This window comes from Crocodylus siamensis, chromosome 1, assembly GCF_052110815.1.
Source record: "Crocodylus siamensis isolate JL-2025a chromosome 1, ASM5211081v1, whole genome shotgun sequence".
NCBI classification, from domain to species: domain Eukaryota; kingdom Metazoa; phylum Chordata; order Crocodylia; family Crocodylidae; genus Crocodylus; species Crocodylus siamensis.
In genome coordinates, this window is record NC_143395.1 from 321,041,087 (window position 1) to 321,061,175 (window position 20,089).

Consider the following 20,089-nt stretch of genomic DNA (forward strand, 5'->3'; position numbering starts at 1 on the left):
TTCCCCAGGAAAAATTTAAATGAATGTTTGTATGCTTGTAGTTTCTACTGGGCAAATGGAAATTCTCCTGGTAGAACTGTAATGCCTGTACATGGCCCAAGTGCAAGTATGCTTAAATAAGTGTTGCTGCTTACTTAGGTGTCTAGTCTACCTAGGTATGCTATCCTCTGATTCTAAGTGTCAAACTGCTTTTTTCCCTAAAAAGACTGTGTATGAAGCATAAATATTTTGAAAATATTGTTTGGAAAAAGATGCTATTAAAGAAAAGGAGTTTATTCAACCTTCAGTCACTCTTGTTTCCTGTTTGACTACAGGTATCATGTGCATGAATAGCATTGTTTTCCCCATAGCACAGGGAAGAGAAGAATTTGAGCCACTTCATAGATTTTAGCAGAATACAAAAAAAAAAGATAAAAGCTCATCATTTTGATCCTCCTAGAGTTGTGTGAAATTAGATGATGGATCTAGACTTGCATATTTTAGGGCTAAGGTGATCTCTCACCTAGCAATATTAATTTTTAATAAAGATTGGAATTTGTAGGGAAATTTCACACAACTGAATTAGTACCTAAATTATGCTGATATTCACAAAAGGCAAGCAGGATGACCCTACATACTTATAGATTGATTAATCTGTCATTGTTCTTAGGCAAAAAATAGAAAATATGGTATGGGATTTGACCAATAAAAACCTAAAGGATGGAAATATAACCAATTCCAATCCCATTGTTATATAAAAAACAGGCTTTGTTAAGCAAACTTGATTTTATTCTTTGGTTTGGATAGTAAGCTTGCTGATAAAGTTAACTCTGGATCTGTTATATACTTAAACTGTTGTGAGGTAGTAAATTCAGTACTGCACAGCATTTTGATTAAAATTATCACTATATAGTATCAATAAAAAAAAGATTATACTACTTAAGAACTAGCAAACTGATAAATCTCAAAAAGTAGTTGTCAGTGGAAAATCATTATTTATTGGGCTGCGTCTGAGGGTGGGAAGGGTACCAACATAATCAGGTCCAGGTATGTAATATTTTTATTGAGATCTGGAAGCTAATATAAAACTGTTGCTATAGAATTGTTAGAGTAGTAAATAATACTACTACAGAGAGATCTAAATCACTTTTGAAAGCTGGGCCCATTCCAGAAACTGTTTTAATACAGCCAAATGCCAAATCATTAATTTGAGGACAAATAATATACAGGCCAGACTGATGGAATGGGGACTGTATCTGGAAAGCAATGCCTTTAAGAAGCTTTTAGTGGGTAATTGCATACAAACAGCTATATATGAGTTTCTGATGCAATGCTTCAACAAAAAGGAATTAACTTTGGGATGTACTGACAGAGGGGTAGAAAGTGATTGTACTTCTCTGTATGCTAGTAGTGATCAAGAATATGGCTTAGGAGCGTGTCATCTGGCCTGTGCAATTTGGCTGTATGGGGAGTATTGGCAGCATTAATTGCTGTGACTGCTTTCAGGGCCAGAAATGTGGTGGTGACAGGAGGGGTGGCTAGGAACTGCCATAGTTAACTTGCTTCTGACAAATTCCTGCTCTGTGGGCCAGATGACGTGGCTCTGTGATCCGGATCTAGCACTGCACATCTTGCTTGTGGACTGTCCCTGCATCACTCATGCAGCCAGTGAGTCCAGATAAGGTGGATACTGCTGTTCTTTGTCATTAAGGAAACTGGTATTGGAAGACAGGCTACAACTATGGTATCTGCGTTTAAAAAATGACATCCAAATCCACAAACAGAATTGTATCTGGAAACCTACAATTTTGTTCTTTTATCCCACTTGCAGAGCAGTTTACATGGCTCAATTTGACTTTTTGGACATTTCTTCCATAAAACATCAACATTACACTTATTGGTTTTGTCCTGGGTAATAAACATTGTCTTTCTAGTATCTTGTCCATCCCTAGAGAAACTGATAAAGATCATAGTGTTTTTGAGGCCAGCTCCCTTGATCTTGTTGTTACCCTCTTCTGAATATTCTCTGCCCCTGCAGGAGTGCTCATTGGATAAGGTATTGTAATATCCACCTTCCAGTAGTTCCTTGGTCAATTGGAATGAATCTTATCAACCTTCCTCTTGGGGTTTTTACTTTCTGCAATTTCACATGCAAAATCTTAATTCAATAAAATATTAAAGTTACTACATTGGAATTATGTTGGGGGGAAAATGTAACATATTGGAGTTCAACAACGAAAGGTAAAAATGCTTTCTCTTTTGAATAAAAAAGAGCTTAAAGTACCTGCGGTTTATTGGCAATAATGAATTATCTCATTTAAAGAAAAGTAATTAAGGTTCAAACCCTAAAAATGAATTGAGTTATATAAAATTAATGCTTCTTAAACTGATTATGATTCCAACCCAGAACTTACTGAGTCTCACTTTTGTTTATAAACCAAACGCTTATAATATGATTAGATAACATGGCTTTTCAGTCTCTTTTGTACAAATCATTGTTAGAATTCAGGCAGATATTTAATAGATGAAATCAAGCCTTGATTAGAAATACTACAGGGCATAAACCTATTTCCTGGTTTTTAATACTTGCTAAATTATTGTTGAAGGCACATTCATGTACTGCATTATCAGAAGAGTTCAAGAAAAAAAACTAGGAGACTGTACAGCATAAGTACCATTCCAGTAGTGTTAATTCCATGACACTAGTGTCTAATTTAGGGTAAAGACTTTTTTGTTTCTTGTGTGTAAATGAATGCTTTTTTTTTTTTTTTGGAATAAATATATTTTTAGACACTTTCTGACAAGGATTATTATTTTTAACCAACTGCACCTGGAAATCAGACTTCCTTAGGAGGCACTGGTATAAATAAGAGCAAAGTGATACACTTTGTGATAAGATTTCAGTCTGATTGCTGGTACTCATTTGATGTTTTTTCCTGCATTTGATTTCAATGGGACTACTTATGTTGGGTAAGCATTGTACGATCAAGACCCTAATCAGCAGCCGAACTGTTTAACAGAAAAGGATTTAGGGAAAAAAAAATCTATTCCTTATTTTATAAGGAAAAGGTAGATAACTGTGATTTATAGGGGTGCACGGATAGAGATTTTGGGGGCTGAGACCAATAGCTGATATTTAAAGAGGCATATCGACCAATACCAGTCCGATATCTGATACAGCTGCCTCCAGGTTGGTAAGTCCAGTGTGGTGGAAAGGGAGGGTGGAGGCAAAGGGAGCAGTTCTATGTCCCCCATGGTAAAGGAGTGGGCAGGGATGGGTGCTGTCCAGTGGGGAATGGGGGGGGGGGGGCACAGGATGGGAGCCACAGCTCATGGTGTGGAGGCGGTGTGTACCCCCCGGATTTGCGCAGCATGGCACAGACTGCAGCTGTGGGGTGGAGCTGGAGCTGACGCTGTATGGAGCTTTTCTTACTGGGGGCTAGGGTTGGAGTGGGCTCTGTCAGTGCTGGGAGGAGGCTGTAGCTACCTCAGATTTTGCTGCAGATCTGCTCCCAGCCCCATGCCACAGCCTGGTGCAGCCTTGGCTTTTCCCAGTGCTTGGGTGGAGGAGGGGTGTTTAGCCAGGGTTGCGCCAGATGGTGGGCAGTGGTGTGAGACTGGAAGCAGAGTTGTGATGAAATTTGGGGTGGCTGCAGCCTCCTCCCAGTCTCTGGAGCCCACTCCAAGCCCAGCCCCTGGCAAGAAAAGCCCCATTCAGTGCCAGCCCCATTGCCCACCTTACTTGTGAAGACTGGGGTAAAAAAAGCATTGGGTACTTTAGCTTTTTCTGCATTCTCTGTCATTGGCTTCCTCCCCCATTCAGTAAGAGACCCACCCTTTCCCTGATCTTCCTCTTGTTGATGACATACGAGTAGAAACCCTTCTTGTTACCCTTTGCGTCCCTTGCTAGCTGCAATTCCAATTGTGCTGTGGCCTTCCTGATTTCATCCCTGCATGCCTAAGCAATACTCCTATACTCCTCCCAAGTTTCCATTTCTTCTAAGCTTCCTCTTTGTGTTTTAGCGCATTGAAGAGTTCCTTGCTAAGCCAAGCTGGTCTTCTCTCATATTCACTAGTCTTCCTGCATATAGTTCCTGCACCCTCAGTCAGGTTTGTTTAGAATAAAACCAGCTCTCTTGGATTCCTTTCTCCCTCAGACTGGTCTCCCAGGGGATGCTGCCTATCAATTCTCTGAGTGAGTCAAAGTCTATTTTTCTGAAGTTCAGGGTCCTTATGCTGCTGCTCTCCTCCCTTACTTTCCTTGGGATCCTGAACTCAATCATCTCATGGTTATTCTGCCTAAGTTGCTGTCCACTTCTACATTATCCACCAATTTTTCCGTGTTTGTGAGCAGCAGGTCAAGAAGAGCATGGCCTCTAGTTGGCCTCTTGAACTCTTGCACCAGGAAGTTGTACCCAACACTCTCCAAAAACTTCCTGTGCCATGCTATATTGCCCTCCCAGTAGATGTCAGGATGACTGAAATCCCCCATGAGAACTGGGGCCTATGATTGGGAAACTTCTGCTAGCTGTTTGAAAAAGAGCTCATCACCCGCATCCTCTTGGTCTGGTGGTCTATAGCAGACACCTTCCACAACATCACACTTGTTGTTCTCCCCTCTGACTCTAACCCAGAGACTTTCAATAGGTCTATCTCCGTTCATACTGGAGCTCTGAACAATCATACAACTCTTTTACATAAAGCGTAACTACTCTTCCTCTTCTCTCCTGTCTCTCCTTCCTGAACAGTTTATACCCATCCAACCATATAATAATTCTGTGACTGTGTGAGGACTTCCAGTTCTTTCAGCTGGTTTCCCAGGCGCTGTACATTTGTGTACAGACACCTGAGGTAACTGGCTGATTGCTCTTCATTCTTAGGAAGACTGAGAAGGCCTCACTGTTGTCCCCTCATTCTTGTGCTTCCTGCAGGTCACCTGCTTTCCCACTTATCTCAGTGCTTTGTTCTCCAACCCCCAGCATACCTAGTTTACAGCCTACCTCACTAGGTTAGTGAGCCTGTCTGCAAAGTTACTTCTTCTTGAAACAACAACCAAGGGTTGGAAAAGCCAAAGCCTTGCTGGAGACACCACCTGTGCAACCATGCATTGATCCACAGGATGCATCTGCTCCTGCCCAGGCCCTTCCCCTTGACCAGTAGTATTAAGAACACCACTTGAGCCTCTGCCCCCTTCACCTTTGCACCCAGAGCCCTGTAATCATTTTTGATCGGCAGTATCTGCATGATATATATTTATAATATATCTATGATATTGATGATATACAACTATACACACAGTATGTCACATGTTGCTAGGCATTCAAAGTTGCCTTTTTGAAAAAAAATTCCAACAATTGTAGTAAGGAAAAGTCTATTCATAAGGCTGTAATCATTGACAGAGGACAGGATAACCAGAAATTCCATTTTACTTTCCAGAGATGTGTCAAATAGTGCTGAAAGCTAATTAGTGTATTTCAGTGAATCTTAACCAGGAGATGGGGCTGAAGAAAGTGAGGAGGTAAAGGAGGTATTCAGAGATAAGCAGATAAGGACAAGCTCAGGCTCTCCCTACCTAACTGCTACCTTATCCCTACTGGCTTGTCCCTGAGCATGGAAGTAAACCCCATAATAAATTAGTGCTTGAAATGGGGTGCCACTCAATTCATAAAAGTTATGGAGGGTGCCTTGAGTCTGATGATGGGTGCCTTGAGTCTACAAAGATTGAGAAATACTACTCTAGTTTCATGCATACAATATGTACTTCTTTCCAAAAATCAGGTACTAGAAACTGCAGTAAACATTATGTGAGAGAAATAAGAGTAAAAGCAGTTGTTGCCACTTACCAGGTAGAAGTGAAAGTAAAATCCGTGCCCAGTTGTCAGGGAACAGAACAATGAGTGGGCTGGCTCCTTAGCTGCTGCAATTTAGTTACTTAATACAAGGAAATAACTTTTTTCTTCATTCTGCCTTTCAAAACAAGGTAACTTATTCTGGAGCATGTTTTATGTGAGGAAATATAGTATATATTCCAGTCAGACATCAGTTTCATTCAGAGTTCAATTTTGTCACCTTCTCTTCACCATGTGTATGCCAGTATTTGGGGAGTTAATCAGTTGGTGTGAAATATGGAGTCTACAGCAATGGTTCAGGTGTTGGCACTATTGTGTAAAAATATTAGGGTCCTAGCTCCATGTTGTAACAACTAAGATCAATTTGAACCAACTGAGTTTATGGATCATGCATGTAAACAACCTAAGACCAGTCTTCTGATGTTTACAGTGAAGAATCATTAAACCATGGAACTTATTTTTCCTTTTGGTATGACACTTAAGCTAGGTACAGACAGTCAAAAAGCCTGAGGCTGAATCAGTTCAGTCTTTGCAGGTTAGTCTAAGCTGCACAGATTAAATTGTAACAGAAGTGAACAGACATTTACCTTTGATTCAAGAAATGCAGTCACGTGCCTGCAGTGGCTCAGGCAGAAGCTGGGGGCAGTAGAACCTAGCTCTCTGGTGTTGTATTCACTTCCTCTTTCTGCTGCCCCAAGGACTCTGGGATTTGCATTCTAGAATTATAGCAGCAGGACTCTGCAGGACTTCCTCTTTCTGCTTCCAGGTGCCTCTGGGATTTGTAGTCAACAGCCACAACCAGCAGTAAGTTTGAGTGGGGGAAGGGGTGTTTAATGCCCCTCCCTGGCCCCAGACCCCAGCCGGGGTTTGCCTGAGTGCGTGGACCATTCCCCCCCATACACTGGACTGTACCCCCAGCTGGGCTTGTCCCCTCCCCCCCCCGACCTTGTCAGCCAGCCCTCACTGCTCCACCTAGGGAACAGAGGGGTGGGGCCAGCCCTGCTCTTTGGACCAGACAACACAGCTCAGCTCAAGGCCACAAAGCATGCTGGGGGGCTATGATTTAACTTGAAGCAGGAAGGGTTTGGGACAGAAGTTTCATAAACCAGTTTAACCCAAATCAGTTAAGTCTGATAGTATATTCAACCAGGTTTATCTTAAACCAGTTTCAGCCATTTTGAAACTGGTTTATATGTACTGAACTTCTGTTCTGTTACAGGTTTAAATCAGTTTCTGATCACTTAAACTGGTTTTTGTCTAACTTCTGTCCTTAGCCTTAAGGTACCATGTAAAAACCTATTTAATTGCTCAGCCATTTTCTGAGTGGCCACAAGGAAGGTTGTTGCTTTTTATAATTCGATGGCATTGTTTACGTATTAGAAAAAATAATTTAAAGAGATTTTGAATGTGCTCAGACATATTTTCCGTGGATGCATCTTTTAAAAATTGCAAAATTATATACTGGGGACTATGATGAACTGTTTCATTCTCTATTTGTTTTTTGTCTTGATAAGAATTCTTTAAATTAGAAAAACAAAAAATATAACAGTGGATAGCTTCTGATGATAAGAAAAAATTCAGAAGTTTCTAAATCAAAAAACTATTTTAGTACATGTAGTACATGGATGTTTTTAATTTCAGTAAATTTAGACCACTGTAAAACTTTATACTGTAATTAAAACTCATATCTCATATTTTAATCAGTTTATAAATTTAAGCATCTTTTGTTTTTCTTATAGCCATGAAGGAACAGATTCTCCAGCTGGTCTGAAAGATGTTGTTGTTGTTCTAAATAACTTCAGGAGCAAAATTATCAAAATACAAGTATGTAACCAAATAATTCTGTTTGTGCATTCTTTCTCTAAGTATATAAAAAATCTTTGGTTATACATAGCAGCAACCTGAAAATGAAAATTATAATACTTGTATTTTGTATTACTTGCTAAATGTCCACTGTGGATTCACATCATCAGTTAATTTGTTCATATATTCTGTGGAGTTACATTGGAATAAATTATGTAATGTTATAGTACTCTCATGAAAGTTATCTTCAGAATAAAAGCACTTTATTTTTAATTTAAACTCTAAATCCCAAATTGTCCCTTACACAGAAAAGTCCTGTGTAGGATGTTGGAAAGTTTTAAATGTTATACAAATTCTTCCATACTGTGACGGCAAAGTTTGTATAAGGATAAGAGAGCTTAAACCCAACAACCCTCACACCATTCAGCATATCACTCTTTAGTATCATGACTTTATTGCAGATGTAGTAGCAGAGTGTTTTTTTTCATCTGATACTATCAGTTTTCAGTTTGCTGTGAATTTCCTATAAGCTTACTTTTGAACTGGTCCTTATTTGAATGAGTTTATATTTAGTTCCTGACTTACCTGCATTCCATTGAAATTGGGAGATCTTTTCCTTTTATTACCATACTAACAAATTGCCCATCATGAATGAAGGAGGGGGGATGACAGGCAGAGGAATGGAGCGCTGCCACGCAGTGCCCCGTGGTGCTGCCACTCTGCCTTCAGCCCCAGGTGCCCCTCCTACCCCTGCATCTGGCCCTGACAGCCCCCTCATCCCCAGTGCGGCCTTATGTACCCCCTGCCCCTCACTGCTCCACCCCATGCTGGGTCCCAGGAACAGGGGGGAGGGGAGTTTGCGTGCAGTGGCTGCAGCCACCACGCAGCACTGCCACGACTGCGCATCCAGCTGTACACAACCCTCTCCCCCTTGGCTCCCTGTCCTCCCAGCTGTTCTCAGGGCCTGGTGGCAGTGTACTGCCACTGTGCCCCCCACTTCCTGCTTCCTTCCCTCTCCTCCTCCCTGCCACCTTCCCCTCGCTGGCTTTAGTTGGGGCTTGGCAGCGACAGGGGTGACAAGTCCGGAGCGGGGGGCCAGGTCAGCGGTGCATTGCCAGCACCTTGCACCTTTACTGCCTTCAAGGAACAGGGCCGGGAGTGGGGGCAAGGCCAGCGCCACTGGCTTCCCCCCCTGCTCTGGCCACTGTCGCTACATTGCTGCTGTCCACTGCATTGCCATTGATTGGTTGTTTCAGAGATTGCAAATAAAGCATTATGGACAGACAGACAGACTAAGGCTTTTATACATATAGAATTTACCAGAATCCAAGAGGACTTTGAATTTAAGCTGGCTCCCCTCCCAATAAGATCCTGTCTGTATATGGAAAATTGTAGATTTGTTATAATTTTCTGTGATAGAATCTCATTATTGGAGGTTTGTCTAAAATTCCACCCCCGTCCCAACTACTACAATGGGAAAAGTAGTGGTAGGGGGACATGCAGTGAGAGGGGCAGGCAGCCCCCTTGTCCCCTGTCTCCCCCTACAGCCCCCTTGGTACGTACATCATTTGCTGCCTCCCCCAGCTGCCTGACCCCCCAAGCCTACCCCCACCAAAGTGCCTTTGCCCTGCTGCCTTCTCCTCTCCTGCCCTCTGTGTACTCAGCCTCTGCCTTCAGCCTTACTGTTCCCACAGCCTCTGCAGCCTCTGTTCCCCTATAACCTCTGCCCTTTCTTGCAGCCTCTGCCTCTCTACTTGCCCCATAGAGCCTCTTCCCTTTCCCCCACACCACTTACCATCAGGCCTGACTCTGGCTCTATTCCTTCATGGGGCACGGTGCATATGGAAGCTCAGGCCTCTGCCCAGCCATGCAGCACCATCCCAGGGATGGAATTACCACTGTTACTAACAGTGGTAATAGCTGGGCAGGGGCCAGAGATTCCATGTGCTCTGTGCCTTGGGAGGGAATGGAGTCAGAGCCATGTCTGACCATAAGCATCAGGGGGATGAAGGGGCAGCACCTGTGGGGAAGAGGCAGAGCAGGGGGCAAGCAGCAGATAGCTGCTCCAGGCCCACAGTCAGAGCTGCAGCAGCCATCGGCCACCATCCTTCCCTGTCTTGTACTTGAATTCAAGATATGGGGCTTTTTCCCCCATATTGAATGGGGGGGAAAATGGTCTTGGATTTGACTAAATATGGTATTAAAAATGACATTAGAAATAAAGAATGTTGACATTAAGGTTGTACTATGAAGAATTTTTAAGATTGTTACATGCTTTTCTTTCAGTCACACGGTGACTTTCTGTTTAAGTCAGTGTTTCCCAATTTTGGACCTTAAGAGGTTGTGCCAAAGATGTACATTGGGTACAACAGAGAGGGGATAAGAATACCTCTTCCTCTAAATCTCTTCTCTAATTTCATAGATGTAAGCTTTTAGGTGCTGGGGGGGAGGGGGGAGTAGGGTTAGAGGCTGTGGAGGCAGCTGATTCTAGTTGTAATATACAGATAGAGGAAACATCAATATATTGATCCCTAGTGTGTGATTTAAGTCAGTATTAAATTATATTACAGGAAAACTAGTATCTTCCTGTAGTCCAGTAACTGGAATGAGTAGAGTTGTATCAGATGTAGTGCTATTTGGTGCCTTATTTAAATTAGATTGCAATCTTGGGTATCATAAATCAATATCATATATATCTCTTTCAAGATCCAAATAGCTAGAACTCATTACAGGTAAATTGTATAAAAATATTTCATCGAATAGTATGAATTAGTGTTGTTTCAAGTGAATTTAATACAGTTAAAGAATTAGCTTGCTTAAGTTGGAAATTTAGGTTGTCTCAACTATGGGTCTATTTAATTAAATATTTCAGTTACTGTATTTGCTAACTGACTTCCCAGATTATTTCAGTCCAATTTATTCTAATGACTAGGTGCAGAAAAAAGCCAATAAAATCAATGAAGATCTACTTAATGATGGGGTTACAGAAGAAAAAGGAATTTGGGAATCAATTACAAGGTACCTGATTTGTTTACAATTTGATCCTTCTATTATTGTATTATTTGTAGTTTGCTGTGTCCCCTGAAGTGATAAATATTGTGAAAGATACAGGATTGTTTCTAAATGACTCATTTATTGATTACATGAGTGCAGATACATAAGCTTGGAGACACCAGTCACACAAACAGACATAGACAGACATACACACAAAACCACTCCAGTAAGATGTTATAGTTACCAGCAGAAGTTACTCCATGTCAGCACTGGATGGCCAGTCCAGGCTTACTGAGGGTGTTATGAGCAGGGACAGACATACCCGTGCTCCAAGAGGTTGCAAAGAGTGGATTCTCCATCTTGGCTTGTCGGCATCTCACTTTTATAGGGATTTCAAGTCTTTGTTCTGCATTGGGATTTTTCCATGCTAAGCTTTTAATTAAAGGTTGTTTCTTCTGGTTATCTCAACTTGAGGTCATTCCAGTAAAGTTGGTATCTCCATTGGTATCTCTGTCCTGAAGCATTGTGTTCTTCAAGTATTGTGTAGTCGGTATCTTTGCCTTGAAGCATTGTGTAGTTCAAATAGCAGGATAAGCAAAATTCCTTCTTCTCACTATCTTCTTTGTACCTGATCACAGATGAGTTCTTCAGCCATCCATTAATTAAGTTAATTAATTTACTGTCTGGTAACTTATGCATTGGTGTCTTGTTTCTTACACAATCAATTAAATCTTCTTCTGTTTCATGCAAATAGTTACCTTACTTTCACCATTCACTCTCTCACACAAATACTCACATACACCGGTCATACGAAGTTCATTTACTTATGTCAAGCAAGGAACAAGCACAAAATAGAGTTTTGTTCATAAAATCATAGAGCTTTATCAATTCAATACTCTTATCGTTTAAGCATAATAACTAATATGCAAAAATTGATACTACAGGATGTTATGACGATGGACTTCTTTAGTCATAAATAGTATTTCTCAATCAGTTTCCAGATGTGCATCTGAAACTACCAAGTGTTTATGGTTAAATATAATTTGCTGAATTGGGAACTGGGTGTGCAAATTCACTGAGGGAAAAATAGCTGGAGCACAGAGAATAATTTAAATTCCTTCACAAACTAACCATGATATCTTGCATATGGTGGTCTATGCTGAAGAACTCAGGTACCACTTTGAGATCTAGGGCATAAACTTTCAGAGAACACAACACTTATCTTCAGACTCATCAGATAAGGGACAGCCATTCTCATAGGCAACTGGTAGGGGGTGCACATGCCCCCCCCGATGGGACCAGTGCCCCCCGGCACCTCCCCTGACAGGGCCACTGCTGTTGGCGGCTTCTGCAAATGTGCCTCCCAGATACAGGAGGCACCAGTCACTCACAACCATTCTCGTACTACTACAGATGGTAAGACTGTCTGTGACATAGTTTTCAAAGGAAAATAATTTTCAAAAGAAAACTGCTCCAACTTTTAACTGTGGAAGAAGCAGTGTTAAAGTTGGGAGTCACTTTGATACATTTATATTATTCCACTCCTTTACACACAATTTCAGTATAACAGTTGCTGCCCCTTTGAAACTTTCCTGTTTGAAAGGGCTTTAAATGTACATGTGTCCACATCCACAGGTTTTTGTGGGAAAGTCTAATTATCAATACTGTGTGGGTGCCTGTGCATGAGCCCAGAGGCTGCTCTGATGTGCCGTAATTACATTGCATTGGAGCAGACTCAATAAAGTTTGCTGGAGTGCAGCGATTACCATACACCGGCCAGCCTCTGTGTCTTACGCATCACTGTCCTCATGCTTCAAAATTGTAGTGGGGTATCTAGAGCTTGTTTGATGAGCATTAGCTAAAGCGCTTCCACCACCATTTTGAAGTGCAGGCATGCTGATACATGAGATGCTCCAGAAACTTTAATTAGAGTGGCTTTCGGAAGCACACTAAATTAAAGCCCCTCCCCCCCCACACACCTACTTTGTTGGCACTGGATTTAAGACTCAGATGCCTTTTTCCAGGTGGACCCAAATCCTCAGACTGACCACAAGCTTTCCATTCAATAATAGGCAAATGTTATTGTTACACAATGCTAGCAGATGAGAATAATGCAAACAATTCTATATCTACTAGTCCTAGAACTGTCATCAGAGGGAAAGGGTACGTCTGGCCAGTATGTGAGCTTCACTCTGAGGTTCTCTCTTGAATGTCATTGCCTGGAGGTCAGAGGCCAAACACTCCCCTGCCCTCCTTCGGGGTGGATGAGACATGCTGGTGGTATGCCCTCTGTCCATGGTAGCCTCGGGTTCCCATCCCGGGGACCCTATGCTGCTCTGAAATTCTTCTTTTTGTATTCTTTTCCTCTTCTGATAACTCTTCATCTCAGGCATTGCTGATTGGTCTCTCTATGGCCATCGCACTGTCCACATTCTGTCCTGTCAACATAATCCTTTGTTTCACAAACCCATCACATGCACACATCCTAATTTGGGCTTTTCCTGGTCTTTTCCTAATTTGGTCTGTTCCCCAAAACCAGAAATTCCAAGAGCTTTGCAGCTGGGCACTGTGACCTGGTGCCACCTTATCTCATGTTATGGAATAGTGTGGTACATGTCTTTAGTTCCCCAGCCTGTGTGTCTCCTTGCTGCTTGCCTGTGTCAGACACAGTGGGCCTTGAAGAAACTGTCACAGTCAGGGTATAGAAATCAATTAACCCTTGCTGTTGCTCTGGACCATTGTTCTAATCTAATGCATGTCTACTTTACCTACAAGCCAGTTCCCAAAAGCAAATATCTAAATACCATTTTCTAGTCATCATACCACACTCCCGAAGCATGTGTAAAAATGCCCTGTTTTGTGTTTCATCTCTTCACCTTGCCACATATTTAAGAAAGCAAGGAATTCTATATAATCCCAGCCATGACAACTGGCTAATTTGGAGTAAGTGGCCTGAATGGTTGAACAACTTGATACAAGTAATCTTTGGAACTCCTTGGTGACTAGTGTTCACAGACAGAGCAAAATCCATTCTTGATTCTTTTCAAAACACAAAATTCATATGGGGCTATTCTAGACTTCACAGGGGTGAAATCTTAGTTGCTGCACAAGTTTCCTCATTAAGCCTTGTTTATCAGCTCCAGACATACCCAGAACCTTTGCTGGACTTGACTTAGCCTCCGTGCAAGGGTGGTTTAAATCAGTGTATTTGTCTGGCACATAAAACATAAATATGGTGTGCATGATTCCTCAGAAAGGACCATCAATACCTGTGCAGCAATGTGCCACTCTCCCCATTTCCTACAGGACACTGGTGGCAGGTATATCTGTACTAGACTAGTGAGTATATCTTTGGACTCAGTGTTTTGGATCTCTCCAAGAAACCTGCCATAAATAACTTGAAGATGAGTGCTGTTTGACCTAGCTTGCACTAGCTGTCCGGTATTCTTGGGTGTTATAGTACAACTAACATTACACACTCCATTAGTGCATTATATCAACATTCAAGGAGGTAAATGTTCACAGACCTCTACCAAGAGGCAGGACACATTTGGTTCATCATGTATCACATCTCTTTTATGGTTTTATATCTCTCATCTCTTCAAAGCCCCTTAATGGATCATCTCAATTGGCAGTACTTGGACAGTTGTGAATGGTCACTTAAGGACCTTATCCTAGAAGATGTCTTGCAAATGGAAACACCCAGTATTAGATTTGTTTGTATCCGAGAACAAGAAATGTCACAAATTCTGTTGCAAAGGGGAAGCTAACACAAGATCCCTGTCAGATGAATTTATATTCCTGTTCTTAGTCTAGTCTGTAAGACTCGTGGGTATATATTACAATCATCTTGATACTGAAAGTCTTCAAGAAGATGGGCAAGACTCATCCCTAACAATACAAACAGCAGGAGCATGGACCAGACAATGTTGGTATTGCACCTAGTGAATCTGTCAGTACATCTGTAAATCATTGCTCTGACAAAAGTAGCTATGAATTAGGCCTGTGCAAAGCAGCTAGTATTCACTTTTGATTCGGATTCCACCCATTTGGGGGACAGTGACTTGATTTGGTGATTCGAATCATTGTCCTGAATCGATTTGGCCAAATCTGATTCAGAGATTCGGCCACCGCCAAATCTCCGAATCAAACAGGCTCCATCCCCCCACCCGTTCTCCCAGCCCTGTCAATGGCTGCCCCACTGGGTGCCAGCATCCCGGCTCTTAAAAACAAAAAAAGCCAGCTGCCGCCAGGTGGGAGGTAATCCTTGCTGCCCCCCACTGGCCTGCATTGCATGGGCGGCTCTGCCATGAGCCCCCAGAAGCCCTGATGGACGCTTCACCAGCCAGTGAGTATGGGGCTTTTTTTGTTGTTTAAAGAGCTGGGACCTGGGGCTGGGCAGGGCAGATGTTGATGGGGCTGGGAGAACATGCAGAGATTGGAGGCTCATGGCATAGCCCCTACACAGCGCAAGGCCGTGGTGGGCACTGGGAATTGCCCCCCTGCCTGGAAACAGCTGGTGAGTGCGGGGCTTTTTTTTTTTTTTTTTTTTTTTTTTTTAAAGAGCCAAGATGCAGGGGCCAGACAGGCCCCAGCCATTGACAGGGCTCAGAGTGAATGGGGGTCAGTGGGCACCCAGTGGGGCTGGGAGAGCAGACAGGGGATGGGGCCTGGTAGGGGGTCCCCCCATGGTTCCCCTCAGTCCCCCATCCCCTACTTACTGGCACAGAACCCGGATGCAGCTCCCTGTGGCAGTGAGTGGGAACTGCCTGAATCTTTTCCAAATCGATTCAGAGAGCTTTGAATCGATTCAGACCATTTTATTTGTCTCCTGATTTGATTCAGATTCAAAGATTCGGCCACCGAATCAGGCCAAATCTCCTCTGTATTGAATCAGCACCTGAAGCTTTGCACAGCTGTACTGTGAATCATACAAACCCACCAAGTCCCCAAACTAGATTTAGCATTCCTCCATCTTTTGCCCTTAATTCTGAATGACTAATAGCCACAGAAAGACCATGTTTCTTAGTAGTTTGAAACATTCAAGTCTGCAGTAGAAACAAGTTCTCTAGCTAAATTGAAGAGGTTTTCTATTTGGGTGATAGAAAATCAACTAACTCCTTTGAAAGTGTTGCTAGCTAGTATGTTGTATTACCTGATTTCCATGAAGTATTTGACTATTTCATCAGCTTTGTAAGAGGAGATCTGGTAGTCATGTTTTATCCCCCTCAGCCAAAGGCCACATTACCTTCCCTTATCCAACAGTTACTGTGCTTCTCAAAGAAGTCTTCAAATTTTCTCACTGGTTGGAGAAACTTTGCAATCCTGCAATATTTTAATAGGGTTCCTTAACCTTTGAAAACCTGCTTTTTGTACCATTTGTCCAGGAACCCCATGCTAGACATTTATTTTTAAAGTGTTTCAAGAGGCACTTAAACAGAAGAAAAATATTTTCTTTTATTTATAATGTTAACTAGAAGAGACGAATGACTACTTTATACCAGGGGTTGGCAAAGTACAACCTGCAGGCTGGTTCTAGCTGTGGAACTGTTTGATTGGGATCACAAACATGAGGCTTCAGCAGTAGTCACTTTCAAGTGTCACGGTCCTCTCCCTGTACCACTGTGGGGAAAAGCAGCTGGTTCCTACCTCTGACCCAAACTGGGTCAGTCTGGCCTGCAGCCTTTCAAGTTTGCTGATCGCTGCTTTATATAATTACCCACAAAGACAAAGTAACTTTAAGGCCTCTCCTAATGTTATGTCTAAAACAGTTTCTAACTTTCATCTCAGTCAGGTGATCCACCTCTTTTCTTCCCTACAGCTTGTTTTAGAGAAGCCAAACTTGACGCTTAAATACTTAAATATTGTTAAGATTCTTTTTTACTGTCTTAATTAATTAAAGAAAACTTTCAGGGATTCTTGTAGATTGTCTCTTGATACAAATGTTGCTGACAAAATAAAGAGTCAACAGATCTTCAGCCAAAAACAATATAAAATAGGTCTTGGACACTTTCAGAATTATTCTGTAGCATACTTGGACCAACCTGGGCAGTCTGCTGCTTCATTGTGATGTCTTAATCTCTTGTAGCCATTGTTTTAATAGACTCTGGGCACCTACCTAAAGGATATCTCACTGTTTATGAATCACCAGTTGCTCAAAAAAAGACTGGGTATTAATCATGTGATGCCTGCATGTGTTTTACAACTCTGTTTCCCTTATACTGTGGAGTTCTTGTCAGATCTGAATCCTGTTTTATTAAAGGAAGTGGAGAGTGGTTGTATCCATTACTCCCTTTTTATGCTCTCATTTACTGAGCTCTTGGAGGACATGAAGGGCCAGGTACAGGCCCAACAGAACCTGGTATTCAAAAAAAGAACCTAGTACAGTGGTATCAAACTCGTCCGGCCCAGCAGGCCAAATGAAGGACATGGGGCTGTTCTGTGGGCTGGATTGAGCCCATAGACCAGCCCCTTGCACTGGAGCCAGCGTACAGAGCTTGTCCAGCATAGGTACTTTATGCAGTATGTGTTCTGGATCAGCTCTTCAGACTGGCCCCAGATCTAGTGTGCAGGACTGATTTGATGTAGGCACCACATGTAGCATGTACCCCTGACTGATCCTCTGTGCCAGGTCCAGCCCTGTACATATCTGAAACTTCTGGGCAAGATTTAGGGCTTTGTCAGTCAGATCTGGCCTACAGGTCATATCTTTGACAATCTTGATTTAGTGCAACATTATGGGTTTTATAGAAGTGAAAGTGGAGTGTATGTGAACCGTACTTCTTAAAGAACCACTGTTATGAAAATGCAAAAGGAAATGACATTTTTCTTTGTAGATAATCAGACTTCTTTTGATTCTTCTGTGTCATAACCTTGCAATTAACTTAGTTTTTTTGTGGAATGTATTTTTGGTCCTTTGCCATAGTTACACAGGCTCTAATAGATTATTATTTTTTAAAGTTTTTCAGGAGGAATTCAAACAGAAGAAAAGGAGAGGAAAAATTATTCTCTAAATATTTTTTCAGTTGCCTCAGGTCATTTATATGAACGCTTCTTAAGGTAATTAAAAAAAGTAAGAATTTAATATAAACAGTGTAAATGTTCATCATAAGTTGTCAGCTTTAAAAAAAATAGTAAACTAATGTATAGAAAATCTCATGCAGTAAGGTGTAATTACTGGGTTACCCAAGTTCTAATTAAGCTATTATATAGTATTGTTCAAGAACATTATTCTTGTTTGTAAATATATCTATATATATCTTTTAAAATGCTTTTTATGAGAGCAAATGCTAAGCCTGAATATAAAAGATCACATTTACTCCTCATATAGGCATATAGAACTCCACTGACTTAATTAATATTTGCTTATGGTAAAGTTTCACATTATGTGTAGACCATACTAAATCAGTGAAATGTTAAGTGGTGTTAAAATTAGAACATGCTTTGAGCCATCGCATGTTAATAATTAATACTGTTTCTTGCCTGGACCACTCTGACTTTCTACTAGAGAGCTGGTGAGCAGGGGTGTGGTTAGGAGCCTCAACATTATGACTATTCCTGCTCGGAGGGGTGGGAAATACTGGCAGCAAATTGATCTCCATGAAATGGAGTGCCCTTAGAATGGCCTAAGTGTAATGTGTAACTTCAGCCTTATGTTGCTGAGTTGCCAAGCCCCAAAGTGTACTGCCTATCCACCATGACACCTATGTGTCATAGTATTTAGGTATTTGTGATTCATAGATTTAATATTTCCTCATTGCTCTGAAAGAAGAATTATAATGTGGTATATCAAACTGCTTAATCTGATTTGTTCATGTATCAATAGGTGCAGCTAACCCTCTAGTTTTATTTTCTCTTTGGTTTCTGTCAGTGCATTCCTGTAGGTGTCATGCTAAAACTTATCTTGGGTTGTCTTCAGATGTTATATTTGCGGTATTGTATTATTAGGGCTGTGCGAAACAGCACTTTTTTGTTTTTACTTCCATCTTGCCATTTTGAAGGGACAGTGTTTCATTTTGTCGTTTTGTTTTGAAGCACTGTTCTGTTCTGTTTCGTTGGAACTGTTTGGTTGTTTCAATGCATTTTGACATTTTGCCCATAGGCTATAATGGGGAATCATGAAAATGCCTAAAACTGTCATTTATTGCCTGATTTGGATGAAAATTGCAGGGATGGTAGCCCCTTCTGAAGGCATGAAGCCTGCCACATTTCAAGGGCATACGTGCAGAGGTTTCTCGGAAACTACACCTCAAACAGTTTCAAGAAAAACTCATGCCACTTGCTGGCAATGGCAGTCTCCTGTCATCCTGCACGCAAATCCAGGGGCCCGCACCCCTGGTAGGAGTTTGGCACAGACTTCCTGGGGGTGCAGGCCCCCAGATCTGCACACAGGATGACAGGAGGCTGCTGCTGCTGTTTGGGCCAGTGGCAGCAGCAATCATCCTGGCACTGAGTGCGGGCTGCACCCAGTGCCAGTCCCAGGTGGCAGCAGCAGCCTCCTGTCATCCTGAGTGCAGATCCCAGGGCCTGCATCCCCAGGAGGAGTCCAGAACAGTCCCACAGCCCTCCTGGGGGTGCGGGCCCCCAGATCTGCACACGGGATGACAGGAGGCTGCCACTGCCACCTGGGACCAGCAATGAAGTTAAGCAAGCCTGGCTTCAAAACTTGAAATGTTTTGAGTGCCTTCATTTCACTTCGAAGCTGTTTTGAAGCCTTTTGTTTCATTTTGATTTTACTGTTTTGAGCTCGAAACTCATTGAAACAGCTTCAAAACAAAACACCTGGGAAAATTTCACACAGCCCTACTGTATATCCATTGTAGGGCTAGAAAATTAAACACTCGGGTGTATCCTCCTTGTGGTGCTACAAAAATAGCCAAAGTGCTACAAAAATGACAGAAGCACTACTAAAATATCCCTGGATGAAAAAGGAACTTCTCTGTAGCTCTGTGTTTTGTAGTGCCACATGTAATGTTTGAAGAGTGCACTTCAGTCACTCAGTTGCCCCAAGATCCCAAATGCAGGGATGCAGGGAATGGAGACAGAAGCTCTTGCCCCTGACTGGAGCCTGTAGTAGGTTCAGTGACAGCCTACCACTCCAGGAGCTCGTGATCAGTACCCAGTGAGCAAGGTTGGGGAAGGGAAATGGCCTGTCTCATCCTCTGAAAGTTACTTACAGCCTGTCCAGTCCCCCTTCCCCATGGTAAGGAACTGTCAGGAACCAGTGTTGCTGTTGATAAGCTTGCTTGGTCCCCCTTCCCTACTGGGAGAGAGGACAGACTGTCAGTGAACAGTTGGCAGGGCAATCAGAGCTGCAGGGCTGAGTAACCCCTTATTGACCCCTAGCTGGAGAACACACCTTTGCAGTGACTTTGTTACCCAGATCAGGAGCTCCAGCTGTGGGGCTCTGGACATCTGTACACCCCTCTTACCACTATATTTCTGTTACAGCGCTTCTGTTACAA

At 42.2% G+C, this 20,089-nt stretch overlaps 1 protein-coding gene across 2 annotated transcripts in view; it reads left to right on the forward strand.

Annotated features, from left to right (window-relative positions):
* Window positions 1-20,089, forward strand: part of UGGT2 (UDP-glucose glycoprotein glucosyltransferase 2) — a 241,848-nt gene that overhangs the window by 185,815 nt on the left and 35,944 nt on the right. For both annotated transcript variants that reach the window (XR_016438638.1, XM_090023359.1), the window contains exons 30-32: window positions 7,568-7,652; window positions 10,564-10,649; window positions 17,586-17,684. Coding sequence is in view for 1 of the 2 variants with exons in the window: in XM_090023359.1 (XP_089879485.1) it covers window positions 7,568-7,652; window positions 10,564-10,649; window positions 17,586-17,684 (270 nt within the window). In the remaining variant the exon portion in view is untranslated. The remainder of the gene's footprint in view (window positions 1-7,567; window positions 7,653-10,563; window positions 10,650-17,585; window positions 17,685-20,089) is intronic.